Source organism: Symphodus melops (genome assembly GCF_947650265.1).
Source record: "Symphodus melops genome assembly, chromosome: 11".
NCBI lineage: Eukaryota > Metazoa > Chordata > Actinopteri > Labriformes > Labridae > Symphodus > Symphodus melops.
Genome location: NC_136701.1, coordinates 15,349,788 through 15,372,562, shown reverse-complemented (window position 1 = coordinate 15,372,562; position 22,775 = coordinate 15,349,788). Strand labels below are relative to the sequence as shown.

General features: G+C 42.2%; 1 protein-coding gene across 4 annotated transcripts in view; it reads right to left on the bottom strand.

Moving 5' to 3' along the window:
* aff4 (AF4/FMR2 family, member 4) overlaps positions 1–22,775 on the bottom strand; it is a 35,102-nt gene that overhangs the window by 11,330 nt on the left and 997 nt on the right. Inside the window, exons 1-10 of one of the 4 annotated variants that reach the window (XM_079355045.1) lie at positions 13,303–13,844; positions 7,663–7,795; positions 3,148–3,936; positions 2,822–2,860; positions 2,570–2,656; positions 2,219–2,246; positions 2,035–2,098; positions 1,703–1,795; positions 1,043–1,187; positions 21–774 (exon numbers count right to left, since the gene is read on the bottom strand). In XM_079355045.1, coding sequence (XP_079211171.1) covers positions 21–774; positions 1,043–1,187; positions 1,703–1,795; positions 2,035–2,098; positions 2,219–2,246; positions 2,570–2,656; positions 2,822–2,860; positions 3,148–3,936; positions 7,663–7,795; positions 13,303–13,319 — 2,149 coding nt within the window. In that variant the 5' untranslated portion in view covers positions 13,320–13,844. Of the gene's footprint in view, positions 1–20; positions 775–1,042; positions 1,188–1,702; positions 1,796–2,034; positions 2,099–2,218; positions 2,247–2,569; positions 2,657–2,821; positions 2,861–3,147; positions 3,946–7,662; positions 7,796–13,302; positions 13,845–22,775 lie in introns of those variants that run through there. The other 3 variants (XM_079355044.1, XM_079355046.1, XM_079355047.1) reach the window with 3 other exon arrangements.

The window sequence follows — 22,775 nt, the reverse complement described above, 5'->3', positions numbered from 1 at the left end:
TCTTAACCGCTTCGACTCACCTATCTTCACAAGTAGAACCTGCTGCTGAGGCGGCCTCGCAGGGTATCGCTCCTCTGGGTCGCTGAGAGGAGACAGCAGCTCCTTCTCTTCCATTGGAGAAAACACACACACGGGTGTCCTGATACTCTCTGCGTACTTGGGCGTCTGCGACGAGGACGGGATGCTTTCATTCCCCTCGGAGTCCGACGATGACGAGTCCGTCTCGACAAACTCTCGAGACTTCTGGGAGGTCTTCGTGGGTGCCTTGGCCTTGCGTTTGTCTGCAGTGTTGGTGACGGCGGGCGCGGTCGGCCTCGGGGAGGATTTGGGTTCCTTCTTGATGCTTGGTTTTCGAGAACCTTTCGTAGCAGCTTTGGGCCGGTGAGGAGGTATCTCAGGAGCCGGCTCACTCTCCACCCTCAGACCTCCTTTGGGTTCTTCCACCACCGGGGGCTTCTCCGACTTTTTCGGCTGTTTCTTACCGACGCTCCTTCGTGCACTCGTGCCACCCTCGCTCTGGGCGGGGGATTTTTGCCTGCCGCGGCCACCCTCCGCCCCTTTTTGCGCCGCCCGAAGGTCCCTGCTCGGCGTGGGTGTTGCCGAGTCTTTTGAACTCCCTCCCTGGCTGCTGTAGCCGCGTCCTGGGCCGTTATCCCTGCCCTCTTTCTTGCACTTAGTTGGAACATTGTTGTCCACTGGAGAGGCTGGTGAGAACTGCTTGGCCTTCTTAAACCAGTTGTCCAGCTGCCACTTGTTGGCCATGGGTTGTTCCGGCTAAGGGGGAAGCAGGAGAACACAGAGATGTTAGAAACTGTCTTTTAAACTCAACTATTATGCTGCCCGTAAAAACTACTAAATTAAATTTTTTTAAAAATATGTTAATCTGGCCTGAAGAAGCAATATCTCCTAAAAATCCTAACCAGAAAGAAGCGTGGACAGAGCTAGGCACAGTCACTGCTCGTGAAAATATGAGTAAATCAGGGACTAAATCATCACTAAGAAGCTCTTAATTGTTGGAAAAAAGTTAGTGCTGAGTCATTACTTCAGGAGAGGCAGGCCGGGGGTGCTCGTTGGCTTCGCTGTCTGTCGTGCTGCTCTCGCTCTCGCTGTCCGAGCCCGAGCTGCTCTCCGAGCCGCTGTGGCTGCTCGAGTCGTCCCTCGATTGCTCCGCTCCTTCGCTGTTATTGCTGATGTTACGAAAGGAGAGTGGAAGAGTATTTCAGTGTGCGCTACAAGTGTACAGCTGTGAATATTAGTCACTGATGGATGCGGTACAACAACTACAGCTCATCCTGGGTCTAAATCAATGCGTCTCATTTCAGGTCGAGTTTTCAGTTAGAAAAATAAATAAATTAGAAACGAATCTCAAATTAAACAAATTCATACATTCATAAACATGATCATAATGCAGTCCTTCATAAACACAGCCGTGTCATTTTTTTATTTCCTATCACATAAATGGAACCTTTGCTTCATTATTTTAGCACATATGACAGATACGATATCTTTATGATCAAGTACAAAGAAATACTATGGAGAGCTCCGAGACACAGCGTCTGTCTGTACGCACAGACAGAGCACAATGTGAGATTTAAATGGCAGCGATAATAAAGTTAGGTAACCTGTGCATCGTATCTCTTCAGAGAAAGAACATACTATAAAATACGTTCAGATCGTAAAGCTGCTTCTGTTGGAGCTTTACCTTGCGGATGTGTTCCTTGAGGCGTTCTTGGCGGAGTCCTGTTCTCCATCACTGTCCTCACTGCTGCTGAGTTTCAGGTCATCTTCAAGCATGCTGAGATTCATGGGGGAAAAAAAATAAATCAAAATCAACCTCTCTTTTTTACATTGCTTCCATTCATCATTTCCACATTAACTGACTGAAGCCATAAATATCAACCATGATGCATGTCTGGTTACTGACCGACCTCATCGGGAATATTTGTATTAGTATCATAATCCCTGTTGTTGAACCCAATACTTGGAAAACTACAAGCAGCGGCTTAAGATGAGAGGAAAGGATGAAGCACTCACGTGGGCTGATCGTCGCAAGCTTTGGGCTGGTGGCTGCTCGAGCTCTTGGAAGAACTGGCTCTTTCTAAAAAATCAAACAAAAGGCACGAAATGAGAAACATGGGGCACAATACAAACATATAATAGTTAATACTCAGTTCAGTTCAGTTTTGTGTTGTTAATCAGAAATATATCTGGAACTCACTGTGTCCACTTGGGAAAGGGTGCGAGTCCTAAGGGGAAGGAGAAAGAAAATGGTAACATTTCACCCCTGATCTAAAGTTTGTCAAATCTGATGGCAATAAATGATTTAGGAAATGATCAATGAAGATGGATTTATTCCTGTTTAAGTTTGAGATTAAAATCCCCCAAACTGCCTGGGAAGAATTTCAAGTCAAAGTACTTTATATAGTTATTTTAAGACAACCACTAAAAAAGTTGCTGAGCTTCATGTCAGGTGTGTTTACGCAAAACAGAAGTCATGAACAAATAATGAAGGCTGATGGAGCAATTCTGCCACATAAGTATTTAATACAGGGCCTGCTGCAGAACTGACCTTGGTGGGGAATGGAAACTTGGAGGGTTCTGTTTTACAGGGGGTGTGGATGGCCGTCAGCGGAGGGGGCCAAGACTGAGTCATTTCCTGAAAGAAAGAGAAAAAAAAAACGCACAGGAAAAAAATGTGCAAATGAGTCTATGGTGAGTAATGTCAAATGACCTTTCGTTGACTTTTTTCCCTCTCAAAAACAAAAATGATGAGCTGTTAGGGATTTTTTGTTGTTGTTGCCAAATACAACTAGACACATACCTTCAGAATTTCATCCACACAGTTGGCGTCACCAGACCCCTAAAGGCAGACACATCAGAGTTGAGCATGTGTTCATAAACAACGTGGTGTCAGCGCAGCAGGTGAGTGCTCACTTAAGAGGAGCACGAGTCACCCAACAGGCATGTTATGAGAGCTCGACAGAATGTGAGTTATTCCATCATTAAACATCTGCCACTCGTAGTCTACATATTCAACAGGTAACCTCCTACTCTACAGATGTATGTCTTTATGGACACATAAACACTTACTGTAAAGCGTGTACATCAACACTGCAGTGAAGGATAGATTTAGAACAAAGAGCGTACCTCTACAGGCTGCGAGGGGATCTTGAGTTTGGAGAGCGAGGCCTTGCTGTTCGACTTCATCTCTCCCATGGTGCTGCTGTGCGACTGTCCGCTGTAACTTTCTGGCTGTGAGCTCTTCGGTTCTGCCGTTTCCTGGCCGTCCATAGGCCGTACGTACGCTGTGGGCTTCTGCAGCATGGAGCCGGATTTGGACATTGAAGACAGGGGAAATGCCTGACTCGAGTGCTGTCCGCTGGGGAAGGAGGTGTGAACCCGTGAGGGGGAGTCCCAGTTGGCCTCTCGGTCTCGTGGGGACTTGGAACGATATCGCTCTTTGCTGTGGTGCTGCTCGGCGGACAGCGAGCTCCGTAAGTGGCTGCTGTTGCTGGAGGAGCTGAGGGAGCCCTTGGCCGGACTCGACGTGTGCGACTTTGAGTGCTCTGACCCGCCGCTGTGTTTACTTGACTTCTTTTCGCGCACCTCCCCGCCGTGTCTTTGGCTACTGCTGCTGCTGCTGCCGCTGCTGCCTCCGTTTCCCCTCTGGCTGCTTAGTCCAGAGCGTTTCTGGGACTGGGTTGAAGATCCACCAGCAGCGGGGCCTAAAGGAGTCCACTTATTGCTCTGGTTGCTCCCGCCGCTTCCAACTCCGCGCTGATCACTGCCAAACAAAGGTGGACCTGATTTCTCCTCAGAGGAAGACGAGCTGTTTGAAGGTTTACCACCGAGCTTTGGAAGTGTGTCACCGATCGGCTCTTTCATCTCGTCGTAATTGCCCAGCATGCTCTGAATACGGCTGGACAGTTTATCTTCCTTGCTGGACTGAAGAGAGATGCAAAGAATGGAAGGAGAGGACAGTGTGATGATGAAGGGGGGAGGAAAAAAAAAAACAACAACAGGGGAAGAAAGGGGAGTCAGTGAGAGAGAAATGAACAGAGAAGACAGGAGGGGGCAGAGAAAACAATCATTATGGGCACAAGATCAACACTTGGGGTTAAACGCTTTCCATGAAAAACATTGAAAATGTATCTCTCACAAAGAAACTCAAAATAAGGTCATTGTGCAAATCTTACATATTGACACAGATTTATGTTTAAAAGGAAACTAATCCTATCCAAGTCTCACCCGTTTTAAATTTGAGATAACTGACTGAACATAGAGAAAATAATCGATTAAAAAAAAGGACAGGCCAAATCTGCCGATCACACAGTCAGCTTGTTCAAACTCTGCCCACACCCATCTGTGAACACCGATAAGTGTCTGCTAGAGTTCCAACACGGTGGTTAATCAATCACTTTGAGGCTGCAGCAGATTCAAGCCAACGTGACGGCAAGCTGTGCAGAGGATCCAGTTTCACACACGACCTCAGACCTCGGTTGTGTTTGACAGACTCATTTAGAGTGTGCGTGTGTGTGTGTGTGTGTGTGTGTGTGCGCGTGTGTGTGTGTGTATGATCTTTAGCAGGGAAACGTAACAAGCGTGGACACAACACGATCTCTCTGCCTCCGATCTCCGCCTCCTGTGAGCCCGGCCTTGAGTCAATGCGTGTAGTTGATCGAGATTTGTTTTTGGTAGTTTGGACTCTTTTTTTTTTTTTTTTATTACCAGTGTTGCTGACGTGCTTCAGAATGATTGTAAAGACCCCTGCTGTGTCCTGTGTGAAAACACTGAAGACACATCTCAAGAGCGGTCACACGGCGTGCACATGGGGCAGGGTGACTGAAGTACAATGATACTGGATCAGAATAAAATGTTGGCAAAAATAAAAAATAAAAATTTAAGGATACATAAATTAGGGAACATCAGCCTTTGACCACATTCAAACATTTTCTCTTTCACCATTATGATTCACTGTTTCGATCTTTGTTGTTTCGGAATGAAATAACAGGCTCAGCCATCAGACTTGTAGATGTAATTAAAGAAACAAACTGCTGTAGTGTAAAAGGCGTCTCGGCCTCGGAGCGTCAGAGAAGAAGCACCGTTTTGTTTTTGACCTAAAACTGCTTTATTCAGCATTTTACAAGTTGTAATTACTGAGTCTGTTGGTTTTGGAGAGGAGGACACTGGTCAGATTATTTAACTCCCATGAAGGATGAACACTGAAAGAATTCAACATCTACAAAGACAGCTCAGCTTTTAGCCCTTCCTGTCGCTGACAACTTTTCAAAGTGGCTTTCCAAAGTTTTCCTTTTCCACTCCAAATTTTTTTTTTTACTTTTCGAAAATTTTAAATTAAATGATTATGATTTTTTTTTTTTTGTCAAACAGACCAAGAAAAAGTGCTCGAGTTGATTTACAAACAGCTGACCAGATGGTTCAACTCACTCATCGTGAGTGCAAAGGAGAGTGATTGCAACACCTTTAGTTGGTGGCAGGTCAAAACCGGTTTGTTGTACATGCTGTGCTGCACGTTTGGACACAAGCACAAAAAAATAAATAAAGCATCACATCTTAGAAAACATCTTTGTCAATATATTTTTTTTACGAGGCCAGTTGCGTCTGCAGAAACTTTCTCTGGAATCTCTATAACTAGTTTTATCTTTATCAGATGAGAGGATGCCCGTGTACGCTTTGGTTTCTGCCCCGCAGATGACATTTCAGACAGCAGAACAATCAGAGAGAAAGACAAACGTCCTCCATCTTTGGAAAGGGATGCTAAAACAGCATACAAAGCCTTAAGTTTTATAGCAAATATATATATATATAGTATGGCAGAGCTTCTTTTCTACTGTAGCCATGTACTGTGTCCCTAAACAGATCAACTTCAGATAATTAAGTTCCTCTTTCATTACCGGACTGAACGACGACATTTACTGAGACTTTAGTGCTCTTCGTTTTTTTGCAGCTGGAGGTACGAGTGTGTAAACTCTGCACCATAAAAAATGTTCCTGCTCTGCTGCTCTACATCTGGGAGGCCACAGCTGCAGCTGCCTGCACACATTGCCTTTTAATGCAGAACACAGTAAAGTTACACTTAGTGAAGCATGACAGAGGCGGGTGGGGGGAAGCGGGGTCCACTGAAGCTTATGTAAGACAGGAGAAGAAGAGAGATTAGGGCCAGCTACTCAGAGTAAAATTTGTCAATTTATTTTGATTCTAAAAGATAATTTAACAGCTCAGTTTGCTTTCTCTGAAGGCTGAAGAATCTTTTTTTTTTTTTTTTTTTTTTTTTTTTTAAAGCCACAGGCCTCTTCATTGTTGTCACGTGTGACAGGTCGAGGACTTCCTTAAAGTCAGCTTTCACTTTGTTGTGGTCCTAAACACACAGGCCTACACGCATCGCTCACCTCTGCTACCCTTTCTATTACCGACCTGTCAGGACACATTCCTCACTGCCGCTTTGATGGCTCGCTCAAGCTAAAGAGAGGAGCCACTTACCTCTGCTCAAATCTGGTTAGTGGCAAAGATTAGACCAGTACGGAGAACTCAAATCCTCTTCACAATAACACTGGCTGGGTGAGACCTGGCTGGCCTACATATACAGATACATATATAGGAATGAATGAATGAATGAATAAATAAATAAATGTGTGTGCTGTGAACAGGAGGAGGCAGAAAAGGGAGGAAAGAGGGAAGAAACTGGCGTGTTCTTTGTTGATCTTCTTTGCTCGCAAAACAAAACAAAACAGAACAAAGAGCTAACCAAAGACAGGTGCTGTCGATTCAACCAGCGCTAACTTGTGCAGTTAAACTTTCATGACATGGTTCAGGACAGAACTGTTCAGAAAGAAACACACTTTTTTTAAAGGACTATGATTAACAGAACCACACTTTGCTATGGCCAATAACAGCTCAAAGTGCAAGATGTAGGATCAGCTTGATTAAAAGAAGGGCTGTCATTGTCTGTACAACTTGTTCAGACACGTCCAAAAAAATAAATAAATAACAGATGAGTTCATAAATCCTGCTAAATAACAAAGATATATTCCATGCATTTAAGAAGGGAAAGAAAAGGCAGCAATAAAAGCCTGAAGCAGATTTTTTTTTTTGCCAGGATCAAACAGCTTTTTCGAGGTGACATTAAAAGTGCTTTCGGCGTACTTCACGCAAACATTTCCACACTCTCACAGCGTCTGTCTTTGAATCACCAGCTCCAGACAAACTCAGTGAGAAAATGGTTCTTGTTAAACCGATCAGAATACAAACATAAATGTTCGGATGAAACACCTGATCAAGCCTTCTAAAGTCACACTCTAAAAAGACCTCATTGTTACAATGAAGAACTTCAATTTGTAAAAACCCCAAAAAAAAACCTGAAGATGAAGAAAAAAAACAAAAACAGACTGCTTCAAAGGTTGTTTGTTTTTTTTAGGCGGAGGCTTTTAAGGGGTTAAATCCAACAGTTATTACAAAAAGCCTCCGTACACCTGCACGCCCCAAAAACAGCAGTTCAAAAGAAATGTGTTGATGAGAACTGTGTCAACATGATCGCTCCTTACTGCTTGTGCAGTTCTCACTTTCTGCAGCATTACAAATTCCTCTAAAGGGGACTCATTGATGATGACATGTCACGTTTGAATGTGAGGTCGACAAACTAACCACTTTGTAGGGTTCAGGAAAAAGAGGGGAATTCGCTGGAAAGGCCTCTCCTCCTCCTCCCTGCTGGATTTCTTGATTTCTCCTTTCTCGTTCTTTCATTCGGAGCACATTCCGGTCCTCACGGTTCATGTTGCTGAAAACGCAAGCAGATGAAGAAGAAGAAAAAAACAAAAACAAAACAAACAACAGGTCAACATATATGCATGCTGAGAAGAGACATCTTTACAGTGGTATGGTTAGAAACTGAAGCAGCAGGATTATGAAATTCTTTACACGTCACTTATCCTTCCTGCTATGACGTCTTGGTTTGTGAATAAACATCAACCTGCTCAAGTTTCACGTCAGGCTGCCCTCGTCTACTCTTCATACTTTGAGTCTGTTTTTTTTTCTTCCCGAGACCACAAATTGGACTTGCACGAGCAAAAAGCCACACACATGATAACAGAGCGGAGCAGCAGGGAAGAGATGACCAATGAGAGAAAGTGGCCCCCTAATAGGCTCAGGCCAGTCTAGACAATCTGAAGAAGTCTACTTCAACTGCTAATAATCTACATGTTGGAGTCAACTATGCAAATATTGACCTGAAACAACTTCCAGTGGTTTCACAGACGTCTGTCAGTGTCAATAGCTCATCAAATCAGTAAGTACAGCAGGATTAAGACTGACGCCGTATTGTCCATCACACATGCAAAACCATCATTAACACAAGTCAACGCAGGGTTATGATGCAATGTAACCTTGAAAAGAGAAAGTTCCTTACACCGTTCCTCTCAGCGTCACCATTTATCAGAAGAAAGAAAGAAAAAAAAAAGGGTTCAATTTTTCAAGTGTTGCACCTAACATCGCAAACACCTACGTCACGTGATAGATGAGCAAATACCTCCTTTTCAACACTGGAGGATAAAAGGTAATCAAAATGACTTTAGTGTTTTGCTTTTAGGGTTTTGATACCGAACCTCTTTGCTGCCAAATTTTGGCCTGAAGCTAAAACTTCTCACCTCTCAGACCTTACTGTCTGAGCGGGATCCTCGTGGTGTAAAAACAAAACGTAGAGGGCGATGTGATGGACTGATTCGTTGAGAACGGAGAACTTGTAAGAGTTTGTATTAGACGGTAGTGAAACCTGTTGGTCTATCGAAGCTGCCTTAAAGCAATGCATTTTACAAGGGGGCAACGCTCATCGCCACGGTAACGAATCAATTCAAGATAGCCTTGCTTGAAGTCAAATCTGCTTTATGTAACTTTTAAACTATTAATAATTATTAAAAAACATCATGCCAATAACAGAAAAGTCTAGAGTTGGAAATACAAAAAAATAAAAAACTTTCGGGGGAAATGTGAGACAAAACGTTGATCCTAGCTCGACTTCCAAGCAACAGTCCCCCCCCCCAATGCTTCAAAGCACCTCACCTTTTTGACACCCATAAAACAGGGACACAAACAGAGTAACCTAAAAAAAATAATAATACTGTGCACTCACAGCAGAGGACGAGACACTATGCTGTCCATGTTTTCAACACGCTCTCTCTGCCTGATGCCTTTTGGAAGAAGAAAATCTGGGTTTTTTGAAAAAGAAAAAGCTTTCCTTTCGGACGAGCGGAGGAAAATGTGACGCCAGTCAGCCTGGCGTGTTTCCTCCCCGTTTGAGTTGACAGCCTCGGCTCTGTCAGTGACAAGAATGACTGTAAGGCTGTTGACAGAGAGGGATTATGTAGTAACAACTATACTCCTCCTAGATTATAAACAAAGGAGGACTCACATCTTTACTTTGTTTGTCAGAAAGACATTCAAGGACGCAGAATCGTAGCTGGCTGTGACGACGAGACGATTGAACTCACTGACAAATGAGCAAGATAATAAAATGTGGAGACTCAATGCGGCAGCAACAGTTCAAAGGTTTGTCTTCTTTACTTTTACAACTTTCAGCCAGTCTATCTGAAGGCTAACCAGTCCAATCTAAACCGTAGAATCCCTGTGCCGGTTTCACATCATCAACAAGCCCACACTATGAATCATCACTTGTAACAGGCATCCTGATTTACACAGCATAAACGAGACAACGTCACAGCAGATCTCCGAGGGCCGGGACCAGGGTGAGCCATCTGAAGCACGACACGAACACCAGTTTCATCAGAAGAGGGGAAACAAGACAACAAACCATGATCCTGCTCTCATCACCTCTGCACCTCATTTGACTGAGAGAAAAGATCCAACCTCAGGCTAAACAACAAACACTGATCAGAGAGAAAATACAAAGTGTTGTTTGTTTGTTTTTTTATTGATGCATATCTCGACCTATTCTAGATGTTATCCTTTACTGCAAACTCCATTGTTGTGGTTCTTCTAGAGGATAAGTCTTGTCTTGTCCGTCACCTGATCATCCTTCTGACTGCAATCAATGTCAAATAGCACGAGCAGGGAACACATTTACCTCAACGTTACCCAAAGAAAAACATGTTTTATCTGTTGTTAATAAAGGGGGAAATTGTGTGAAGCACAACCCCAAGTCCAGGTTGTTGAAGTAAGGCGCTTGCACGCACGTCATGTTTTACTTTGTCCAGAAGCAGGAGGACTGAGGACTCTGTCAATGCACAGAGGGGGGGAGACTCAACTCTAAATCAGGTAAAAGTCAGAAGACTCGAGGTTTCCTTTATCGACATCGTCCACCGAGACTAACGCTGGGGTCACCGTCTCGTTTCCGTTTCCTATTCAGACAGATAAATCCTTAAAACACTGAAAGAGCAGAAGCTAGTGCTGAAACCTCCAGCCTGCTCTGATCGCCCGGACATTGTAATAAAAGCATTACCGGACGGTTTTGAGACGCTCAAAACCGGACGCTCCTGAACAGACCACTCTCCGACGGTAAGACTATGTCGCTCGCACACTGACAAAACCTCGCTCGCTGCGCTAAAAATGGAAACCAATAATGATTCATGCAGATGACCTCAAAAAAAAAAAAAGGGGACTCTCTTAAAAAGAATTATAATCAGTGTTATGATGTATGGATATACATCCTTTGAGTTTACTTTACACGTGTGTTTTAATTAACATTAACAGTCAGCGAGGGAATCACACCGTCTGTACAGTAAACATTTCAGAGAAATATTTAAAAAGCAAACAGAATGTAGTATAAGAAAAAGAGAGAGTTGCAACTCCTTCAGGTAAACGTCCACTACGTGTATTAGTATTTTGTTTCTTGTGACGGAGCGCTGCAGTCTGGATTTACACCCAGGCTTAGCTTAGGTGTATTTAGACCATACTGTACTGCACAGAGCTGAATGGTAGCACGTCAGCGTTACACATCGGCAGCTCATTCCCTCCATCACGCCTCTCTTACTACCTGCCGACAGGTGGAGCGGCTTTGTCCCACCATTCAGCAACCGTGCGCCACGTGCTGCACGATCGGCGAAAGTGGGACCCAAGTATTCCGCCATTTAAATGGTAATGGTAATGGACTTGAGCTTGTATAGCGCTTTTCTAGTCTTCCGACTACTCAAAGCGCTTTTACACCTACCCATCACACCTACCCATTCACACTGATGGGCTGGATATGTGGCCCATCCAGTATCTATACATTCATGCCACATTCATACGCCCCAGACGCAGAAGGGGGAGCAATTTTGGGGTTAAGTGTCTTGCCCAAGGACACATCGGACATGTTGCTCGCAGGAGCTGGGGATCGAACCCTCAACCTTCCGATTGTACTGCATTTAAGATGGCCGCCTGTAGCTGGCTCTGACAAGTCTAGTCAATTCTGCTTTTTGATTTTCCCCATCAGGCTCACAACACAACTCTTATCTGAAGGTGTTTCGTGGATTGTTAAAGGTTTGACCTGGAAACGAACACACAATCCGAGGGCGCTTTAAAATGTTAGGTAGGCCTAAAACTACAACACGTACATGAGCCTGGCGATCAAGCGGGATTGAGTGCGTTAATGTGAAACAGTTAGCGCTGTGCTAAATGATGACTCGACACAATAGTCTGTGTAAATACTGCTCTTACTAATTGACCTGATGAGTTGGTTGTTCTTCGTTAAACAAGCGCTAACACTGAAGGCTTCTGCTTCCAACGATACTGGAGTGCACATTCAGGGCTGTGCAAACGTTGAATCATCGGCGTGTGTCACAAATCTTTTGTGTGTAAACACAGTCTCTGACTCCTATGTTGGATCTCTCTTTGGGAAATTAACTAAAGCAGTGATTCTGTCATCCAGCAGCTCGTGACATGGGTTCCTTTTTACGAAAGTGTGCATATCATGTGTTCTTTTAGAAAACCAGAGGGACCTTTTTTTTTTAAGTTAGTCGTTCTGATTGTTGTGTCCTTCAAAGCCCTGATAATTGTATTCACATGGATTCGGGCTTTATGGAGCGTGGTATGGGAGTATGATCTGAACTAGCATCGTGCCATTAACTTTTTAGCGCAAACGCAACATAACGTCTTACAATTCCTTCTCTCACTAAAAAAAACACCAAGCTGATATATTCTACTTTGAACCACCAGATGTTGGTGTCAGAGCTTGAGCCAATCCCCTCGTCACAAAATGCAACTGCCCGTCCAAATGAACGCTCAGTTTTCGGTTTCCGAACAGCTCAAAAACCATGTACATGCAGCCGCATTATTTGGCTCAAGATCAAGGAATTGTCTTTTAATAGGCATCAGGCTTCTTTTAACTGTACGACTTGTTCGTTCGTCATGTGACAACACAAGTTTACTGTTGACAATGCCGTCATCGGAAAATGCACGAGTAGAATCACAAAAGACAAAATAGGTTAAGGAGGGTGTGTATTAGACTGAGAATAAATTATGAAGCAAATCAGAAAGTATTTTCAACAAGCAGCTCATGACGTCCCGCTGCTGCAGCCCTAATTCTTCCAGACAGGTTAGTGTTAGAAAACAAAACTCACTTTCAGGTCAAATAATCGTTTTTTTGTAAACCCAGATATTCAGGGATTTCCTTTACCTGCTAGGTCTATGTTGGGTTTTTAATTCTACGAGCTGTAGCCCAGTTTGCTGGTTGAACAAAAAGACTCCTCAACATTTACATGAAAAAGAAAAATCTTGTATTTTACTTATGGAAATCAAACATTAGACTAGTGTCGTATTCTAATAACCTTCATTTTCACTCTTTCATTTAAAATGAGCAGGAATTAAAACTCGATGCTAGGCCAGAGCCCTGACAGAGCTGTTCAGTCACCAACGTATCATTTTCAAACAAGGGGACAAAAACTTTAAAAATCACACCTCCTGTTACACAACTGTAGGAGTCTGAAAAAACATTTGGCATTATCAAAGGTGGGTTGTCCTGCTCAGTTTAATGTAGCCACTGTACAGTGTGCCAGACTGAAAAGTTCAAAGTCTGCAGAGTTGGGGAAGGCAGATCACTGTGTCGAATTTAATCAGCTCATCTGACACTTTGTAACTCAACATTACAGCAGGCCTCCTCTTTATATTATATTTAATTATTTAAAAAAAAAGATAGACCTGATGGTAATCTTTATATACAGTTATTGGCTTTTAAAAAGTCATCATGTTAAATCATCCAAAACATTGTTTACAACTTAGTTTAGATAGGGGTGTTATTCTGCCTCCAAAACACCAAGAGAAACAAGTAAAGCAGCCAACTAGCCATGCATTTCTTACCCTGACTGAGAGGCCATGGCCCCAACCACTGAAACATTGGAAGGAGGGAGGAGGGCTCAGATCTCACAGGGATTCAAAAGTGTTCTCGTCATTACTTGATGGCCTCAATTTCAAACGCAAAACCTCCTCAAACGAAGACAACCCCGTACGTCCCCCTCCCCCCACTGTTAACATGTCTTTCAATAGTCCTGCGTGAGAAAAAAAAGTGTAGCTACAGTTTCTTTGCTTGACTCGAAAGGTAAAAGTGTATTTCCTTGGAGTGGAGACAAATCTGACTCAGTAAGGGGAGGCGACTGCTCGTGCTTGGGAGATACCATGTGGGACATAGCAGGGGAGGTCACATGCGAGGTAAAGTCTGGGGAAGCAGCAGCAGCTTTTTTGTTTTGTTTTGTTTGTAGGGAGCAAATGAGTTGGAAATTGGATAAAAGAAAGAGATTCAGCACACTTCCGATCCACAGAGTGCCTGACGTGATGTCAATATTTAGATAATGTCAGCATTGTGGGCCTTTTTTTTTTTTTTTTTTAATCAATTGTGAAGAAAACGACCTGACAAAGAGCTGAGGAGTCTTTGGATTAGTTAATGAAATGTATGATGATCTGAAAAAAAGAAAAAAAAAATAGGGATCTGACCCCTGATCTGATCTGCTCAAGACCTCACTAAAGCACAGTGTAAAGCTTGCCCAAGGACTAATAGATATTTGTCTAAAAAAATGTCCCTGACTATTAACACCTAAAAGGAATCAAATCATAGAAGACTGACGCCCAGAGAAGTGAGGATTCAAAGTCTTATAGCTGTTTGCAAGTTTCAGTTTCAAGCTATGATAGAGTAAGACATGAATGAGCAGCCTTTCAGCTCTATTAATTTACATAACATTTAAAGTGGCCAACTGGGAGAACATCTATAGGGAAGAAGACAACACAGAGGAAGCCATGGGAAGGGAATAAAGTCCCATCTTTCTGCGAAAATGGAACAGCCCATTTCCTCCCATATAAGGACATGTTATTTTACACCATGGGACCTCTCCTTTGCGTGATGTCACTGCCCTGAGTAAGGCCTGGCCAATCAGAGAGCATTATTCCATCAACAACCTCCCTCTCTTTCCCCACTATGCCCTGAGCACAGGGCTCAGCACCCGAGCGGCCCTCTTAAAGAGACAGTGTCGAGTTTCCAGTAAGCAGGTTGTGATATTACAGGATGGAGTTTTCATCAGCCAAATATGATGACACATGCTTACAAAAGGTGTGATCATAGCATGTTGCAAGTTAAAAGAACGCTGACATTGTCATGTCATGTTAACCTCTGGATTCTCTCGATGTTTCCTGATACGTTTAGAGCTGATTCAATGTTTTCACTTCCTCACATCACCTCTAAATCTCGCTCAGTGACCCTCCTGCGCTTGTTGGTATTATCAGCACCTGTTTTTTTTATTTTTATTAAACAGTTTGTACAAATTTCTCAATTAAAAACCTTCATCTTCTTTTTTTTTTTTTTATGTAAGTAAACGTGTTTGGGTCAGAGATCATGTCATAATAATGTGCTATGTGGTTACGGCTCCCTTTTAGGGATCATGTAAGGCAGGGGTGTCCAAAGTGCGGCCCGGGGGCCATTTGTGGCCCTTGACTTCAAATCGAAGAATCAGAAGATTTTGGCCCCAGGCCTCATCAGATGGCATTTCGTTCTTTTTTCTTTTTCATGTTAGCGAGGGAGACCTATAAAAGCCCGACTATTCTTTTCAAAAAATTAGAACACAACAGTTCCCCACTGCAATTAGTTATTGTGTATTTACATTATTTTTTGAAGGTCAAAATACAAAAAGTTCCTTCCAATATAAAAAAAAAACCCGTGGCCCGCGAGCGATTCTAACGCAACAATTTTGGCCTGCAAGAAAAAAACGTTTGGACAACACTGATGTAAGGTGTGTGATCCAGAAGGGGAAAAAAGTCCAAAGTTAGGAAAGTCCCTTTGACTCAGTTCAAAGCCTGAGTCTTTGTTGTGACACTTTGAAATGTGTAAAGGGAAACTTAACGACAGCACAATATTTGAAAGGCCACGTCAAGACTTCACTTTCATAATGTGGAACGTTTCAATCTAAAATCAAATCAAATATACAGTTTAGTGATTTTTATGACTTTATTACTGTTTCCTGTTAAACTTGCTCACTTTTATTTGAAGGACATCGTTTATGCCACCTATTTTTGTACACCGACAGTCGACTGTTCTTTGTTTAAGCTTAAACAAATGATGACAAACTTTGTAATAAAATTTGATAACATTGATGGAGAAAGTTTAAAAGCTTCATGCTACAGAAAAAGTTTTGTATCGTACTAATTTGGAGTTTAGAAATGTGAGGAAAAGCCTAATTTCATGATTAGATGGCGAAAAATTAACCAGATTTATGTATTCACGATTGCCTATTACCAAAACGTTGTATGGCGTCCTGCATTCATCACACAAATGTGAAGTGAGTATCAGAACAACACGCCCTCAGTTAAGGGTACAGATGGGCAGCCAGCACCGACCATCACCCCCTGCTGCTTTTGAAGCAAACCTGCTGACAGCAGGAATTCCAGAGGGAGGGTCCATTCAAAAAGGTCCAAACCTGCCTCATATAAGCAGCTGTTCGGTGGGGCCAGCAAAACCACATGTAGCCAAGAGACGAACTGACACCACCACAACACAAGGAGCACACGATCATGTGAAAAATATCTATCACTGGATGGGGGAAAAAAAGAAACATTTGAGTATTTTGAAATGGCTTCGTCTACGACAGAGAATGAAGAGGCGTTGAGTCTTTGTCGGGTGGACTACAGAGGGGGTGTAGCTTTAGGGTCAGAGAAGTTTTTTCTGAGTTTGTATCACTGTTTAGACTCAGACTATTCTTAAACTGATTAGTTTAATTGGGAAGATAATGAAATTGAAAATAAAACAAGACAGTACTAGAGACACTGCCATACTTTAAAGAAAACATTAAGATCAAGTCTGAGCTTTCTACATGCTTGGTTTCCATTTCCAGTATAAAAAGATAAACTCAAGTATTTCCTGATGGCTTTAGGCTAGGTGCAATTAACATATGAACACAAGCCACTAAATCTTGATTGGCATGTTCTCCAAACAACTGCTCACAGCCTCTCATTCAGGAAGGTTTGAAGCATTTCATCTGACTCACTGCCTGGAATGCCTCCACTCAGCAGGAGTGCTTTATGTGAGGCAGAAGAGCACTGGAAGCATTTACCCATCAGGCCAGTACACAGTGCTGCGACTGTTAAGCATTAGAAAGGACTAATTAATGATATATTAAAAGAAACTGTGAGGTGTTGTAAAGTGGTCATGAAACAGCCTCGGTTAAATCCCGGCGTCTCTCTGCGTGACGAAAGCTGCACTCTTAGATCATCTTAGCTCATTTTTAAACGGCAGCTCTGATTCCCTGTGAAATCAGATCAAATAGTGTCGGGCATGCGAGTCTGCTTATATTTACATGTTGGGGTAGTTTTCAAGTTTTGGTCAAAACAGGCCTCCAGGTTCTTCAGAAAACGAAAGTTGAAGTTTTGTTGACTTCACAAACATTTTGATATAGATATAGCCACCAAAGCTTTCAGCTGAAAGGGTAAAAGGTATTACTATCAGTCTCGGCTTTTAGAACGACAGTGTGACTTGTTGGGAAGCTACGTTGCATTTCCATTTCATAACAAAACTAAACGCAGGTCAGAGAAGAATCTGATAAAGATGAGTCGTAGTGAGATGTTATGCAATTGTTTGTGAGCTCTATAAGTCAAATGCTCACTTCCAGCTTTGACACAGAAAACACAATGTTCATTGTACTTGTTTCCACCTCACTGTCAAACGTGAAACATGACACACAACGCTGCCGTTATCTCGGCACGATCTCCAAAGAACCTGCGTCATTCGAGCTCCTTCATGTGCAATCCAAGCTCGTCAAGAGTGTTTACTTTCTTTATGCCAGACTCTCTTCCCCCCCCTGCACCAGCTCTATATGCTCGAGCAGACTTTTAACAACTTACAGTCACTCCCTCGACTTGAGGTCAATACTGATCCGCTGTTAGAGTGCATGAACCGTTCAAATAACGCTCTAAATGATACTTTAACTGATATTTGATCATTCACTTTGCTGTTCAGTTTACGGCTTAAAATGCCGTAAACTGTGTCTTTAAGACAAAACAAACAGCTGTCTCATATAAGCTCTGTAATATTGATCCTTCTAACAGCTTCTAGCTAAATATGTTCAAACTGTTTACATACGTTAAACACTCCTCTCGGTCGGATGTACATTTCTAGCTCGTGAAAAAACTTTTCTTAGTCCGGTAACTGAACCTTCTAGAAACAGTGTTGACAAATAAGTGTGTTGATAAAACAGTTAGTGTACACAAGGTGTCGTAAATAGAAACATCCAGAATCATAGGTCTAGTTTTTGTTCATTGAGCAGAGGATCCAATCTTTGCCTTTGTAAGTGAAAGATTTATATGGTTTCATTTAATCTGTTCATTATAAAAATCTGAGATGATTTTACATCAGGAAACATCCCTCCTGCCACACTCCGGAGTTATGGCTCTGTGTCATGTTTTTTTACACACATCAGTCACAATCTTTGTACTCAGAGAGCGCGCAGGGTTTAATTTGACTCTGACATATCTGCCTGTCTAAAGATAGAAACATACTAACCTGGAGCCTACCACTGTGGAGCTCGAAATAAACATCCACCCTCCCTACCAAGCAGGTGCTTCGCTATGGATCGAAGACGTCCCCTGATCAAAGATTTGTTTTGGGGGTTTTTTAAGAGTTCAAGCTTTGCAATATTAACCTCTCAAAATGATGTGGTATAATAATCGTGAATGTCCCATGTTTCTCCTCTCACTCCATATCACCAGGAGGTTCACTTTCAACAAGCGCCGGCCCACGAGTCACTTGACGAGGACGGGCTACATCGCGACTGTCGTTTCAAACTGTGTGGACTTTAAAAAGGTGGGACTCGTCCGCGGCTTGAGATCAATACAAATCAGGAGAGCGATGCCCCTTCAGTCTGCCTCGACCCCCGCCTCTGGAGCTCCGAGTGTGTGTGCGGGGAGGACCTGTCATAATTAGTCTCCGTTAACTCGTACTCCAGACTGCTGTGTATTGCACACACTTCATTGATAGACCTGAGTTACACAGCTCAACAGACTGCACAAACAAACGCTCCACTGTCATTTTTAATATTCATTTAGCACCCTCAAGATTATTATGGATAACGGCTGTTTATAGCACAAATAGCAGAAGCAGAAAGTCAGACAGGTAAGAGTTCATACACAAACACAGCCAGCCAGCATTCCTGTGGTCACGCGCACAGCTTGACCTTTAAAAGACTGTTTGACAGGTGAAATATGTCTCACACCAACCAGCTCGGGAGCACGGACTCATGTTTCCATCGAACACTGAGGTCTAAATAAATGATTGCAAGATTTCGAGGTCTAATCAAAGAAGAGGGATTGTTTCAACAGGCTGGGTGGTCACAGAGTGGGCTTTAATTCACTACTGTATGGGATTAGGTTAGATAACGTGCTAAAATGTTTTATGGAGAAATATTAGTGTATGTGATAGAATAGTGGCATTGACATTTTGAGAGAATCCTTCAATGTGTCCTTCTGTGGAGCACCGTCCCTTCTTTATCTCACTGCAGACTACGTCATGTTTGTGTATCTTTTTATTTTTTCAGAGGCAAAAAATCTGCGACGTTCTGAAAAATGTTATGGTAGGGATTTCTTTTTTGCCATTAATCACAAATACCATAGCTGCACCAGTGATATGCTCAAAGCCAATTTGAGAGAGTAACTTTAAAGAGCGGTTTCTCAGCGCCCGGATGTATGCCAGATCTGTGAAATGAAATGGCATTAATGAGTTCACCTCCACTGAACTAGCTATCCACAAGAGAGCTTAACTCACATCCTTCAGAACAAAGGCTGCAGACGAACAGATGCATGAGGTCAGGACACAGTGATTGGCATATTTTTCTGCTGTGTGAGCAAATGTACAGAGGGGTAAAAAAAAAAAAAACGAGCTGCTAATGTCTGATTAGATTGGTGCTAATTAAACTGGCAGACTCTGGAGAAGAGGCTTCAAACAACTTACTTTTTGACAAGCTTCTCTTTGTAGAAGAAATGAGATGTGATTGTGAAGTTAGAGGCCTCGGCTGAGGACACAATTAGCTCCTTTCTTCATCCCGAAGAAAGAGCTCATTGCAATTATTTATTTTAATGCCTTCTAGTTTAAAAAAAAAAAAAAAAAAAAAAAAAAAAAAAAATCCAAATGAGGATATGATATGCTTGTTATCGCTGCTTTAGGAACAATCCTGAGGGATTCCTAGAAAACATCAGCAGTCCAAAGAGCAACAGAAAAAGAACAGAAACACGTGTATGATAAGACTCATTTTCACTAAGCGGTTCAGTTCGTCTCTGTATGGAACACATATTGTGGTGTTTCAATAGACAAAATAACCGACCCGTACCGTCCTACTTTTTAAGTATGTAAGTATCTGACCTTAGAAGGTGGAGCTAAACACTGCGGTCCGTTGATTGGTTGACAGAATCGGCACTTTCTGTGCAACAGCAGCAAACACAAACCCGCCGCGTTTAAATACCCAGTCTGTTGTTCATTCGGCTGTATTTGTCATCGCTGCATACAGTCGATTGAGCTTTGTAACAAAGAGCCACGTGGCAATAACAAAGTAGATGAATTGCTGGATATCTTCCATTGTTGGTCTTTGTTTACAGTGTTGTATTTTTCTTCTGTGTTGAATTTATTAGCGGGGTGCACTGTGTCGTGCTGCTACGATGTTACGCTAGCTAATGCGGCCATCGGCATCCGGCTAATGCACCGCATACCAAATATGGCACGGTTGGCTGTGGGAACGCAAAAAGGATCAGGCTTTTTTGAACCAAAGCGCATCAAACTGTACGGATCCATACCGGACCGCTTGGTGGAAACGGGACTTTATAAAGAAAGTAAAGTATGTAACAACAAATGTTACAAAGCTGACTGACATTATCCACTAACGAAACACTCATTACAATCTTATTAACAAGTAATCAATAGTGCATTGATGCTTTAAAGCTGTTCTATTTGGGAGTCATGACAAGCAGTATATGATGGCTTTAAATATGGGCTAGTTAACTATGTATGATGTATTTAATCAGAGACAGACTCTTCATATTAGAACAACTCTAAACTCTTAGGTGTAAAGCATTTGGATGACTAAGGAATTCTGTGTTGTGAGGTTACATGTTGTTGTGCACAGTCTAAAAGTAGGTATGCTTCATTTCCAAACATCCCGCCAGTAAAACCACACTGTGCTTCAACAGCAATCTCCACTAGGTGTGTGTCCAACCACCCCCCCCAAAAAAAAAACACACACACGCCCAATCCTTCTGTCTGTAACGGACAAACAAGAGACCATAATAACATCTGAAAAAGAACATGCGCGTGTCCCTTCGCTTGGCTTCAGCGGAAACTGTTATATTCAAGCCACAGAGCAAAACCTAAACAGGAAGTGAAGAGGATTTCACACTGCGCTGCGTCACAGGGAGCAAGGCAAAAACGACTTTTAACTGTCATGACACACTGACCACATATGTGCACACCGCTTTTTGATTTACTAGAAATAAAAGAGAGATTTCAAATAAAGTGTTCACTTTGACTGCAAGGAAAACAAACTATGATCATCCCAAACTATATTTGGTGGTCACCTGTTCTCTACATCATGTGTCACCTTTGTTTCAAACAGCAGGGTGCAACATGGTCAGCGGCTGCTTCAACGATTAACAATCACCTGATGTATCCGTCGCCTCTTCAATCATTCAACATCAAAAGCCTAGGAGTATTATGACATCTGTCTTTGGCCTGAGAACAAGTCCTCTTCAAGTCTTCCACTAAACGTTAGATTTCCTTCCATGCTCGAAAATGAAGGGAAAAAAACTCCAGTGAAACATAAACAAAGTGGAGAAACCAATATGACAGACTTAAATAGTGAATGTTGTGTGACAATGGGGCTGATCCTGGGATCGTCTTTTCGTCTAACTGTACTACTACACATCGCTGCATTAATGATTAACTCTTGACCAGTTTGTTGCTGCTATGGAACATTTACTCTTGAGTTGTGAATTCTGTCATGGAGTCATGTAAATTTTATCTTCCTTCTTTTTTTTTTTACACAGTTGGAGGGAGCAATGTTTCGATCAATCCGGATGTTTCCAGACACATGAATGACTGAATAATCCCAGTTTCTCCTACAGTGAGACATTCAGTTTTTGAATTACATATTTTACAAGGCCGGTATTTGTATGCAGACTGATAAAGTCTCATTCCTTCTATACAGCTAACCCACCTGGGAGACGTTTTCACTGACTAAAACTTATGTCACTCTATTAACTGTTTAAGCAAACAAAACCCGGAGGGTATAGACTGTTTATTCCTATATTGTTATTTTTTTCAGTGCTGCCATAGGATCGCTGTCAATTGACAACACACAAGTGTTTTTTAGTTACAATTTTCACTGACATTTGCAGTTTGCTGTAAGTCTGATTGTTTACTAATGCAAGTAAAAGGCGTCTGCATGTTTCACAGTTAAAATACTAAGTAGGACTAAGCGTAAATCCAATAATATATTCAGGAATATATTTTTAATTGCCTAATATTTCAAATGTGAATGTCCTTTTCTGGTTTAAAAACAAGCAAACTGTTGCTGATGTCAGGGGACATGTTTTCTCATTTACACATAAGGCACTAAACTAGTTCCTATACATCCTCTTGAAAATAAAACTCCCATTTATCCACACTTCCACGCACCCTGTGCTGCATAAACAACTTCACACCCACAACTCAAACAGCCTGAACCTCCATCTATCAGCTGACTTCAAATGTTGGGCCACTACACACAGCTCCCTGCCATAAAGGAGTTCATGACCTGACCATGATGTGCTACACTAAATAAACCAGTTTGTAGCTCTGTCATTGCCCCTGTGAGTCACATGTATCCAGATTAATGACTTTATATACACGTGCATTTAATTGTAATAATCTTAAGCCTTCAAAATTACTCAGGACTTGTGATGCATTTTCTGGCCCTTCCCCCATCTCAAGCACGTAAAATGGCTTCCTGAAAAAACACATCAGCTGTCCTTTTTTATGCTACAGACACAAACTGTGATGTTGCTTTGAGTACAAAAGGTGATTTAAAAGTTTTCAAAAGATATTTATTTAGTGATTTTTGTTGAATCGAAAGCAGTCTATAGCATGAGTTATCGGGGATAAGATGTGCAAAGACTGACATCAAACCAAAAGTTTTAGATTGACAAAATCGACCACTGTTACAGGCCAATGATTTGTTTAATAATGTTGTAAATGCTGAGAAACCTACAAGCGAAGACAACAATGTGTGCCTTTTAGGACCCATAACTTTTTAATGTAGAGTTATTTATTTACTGAG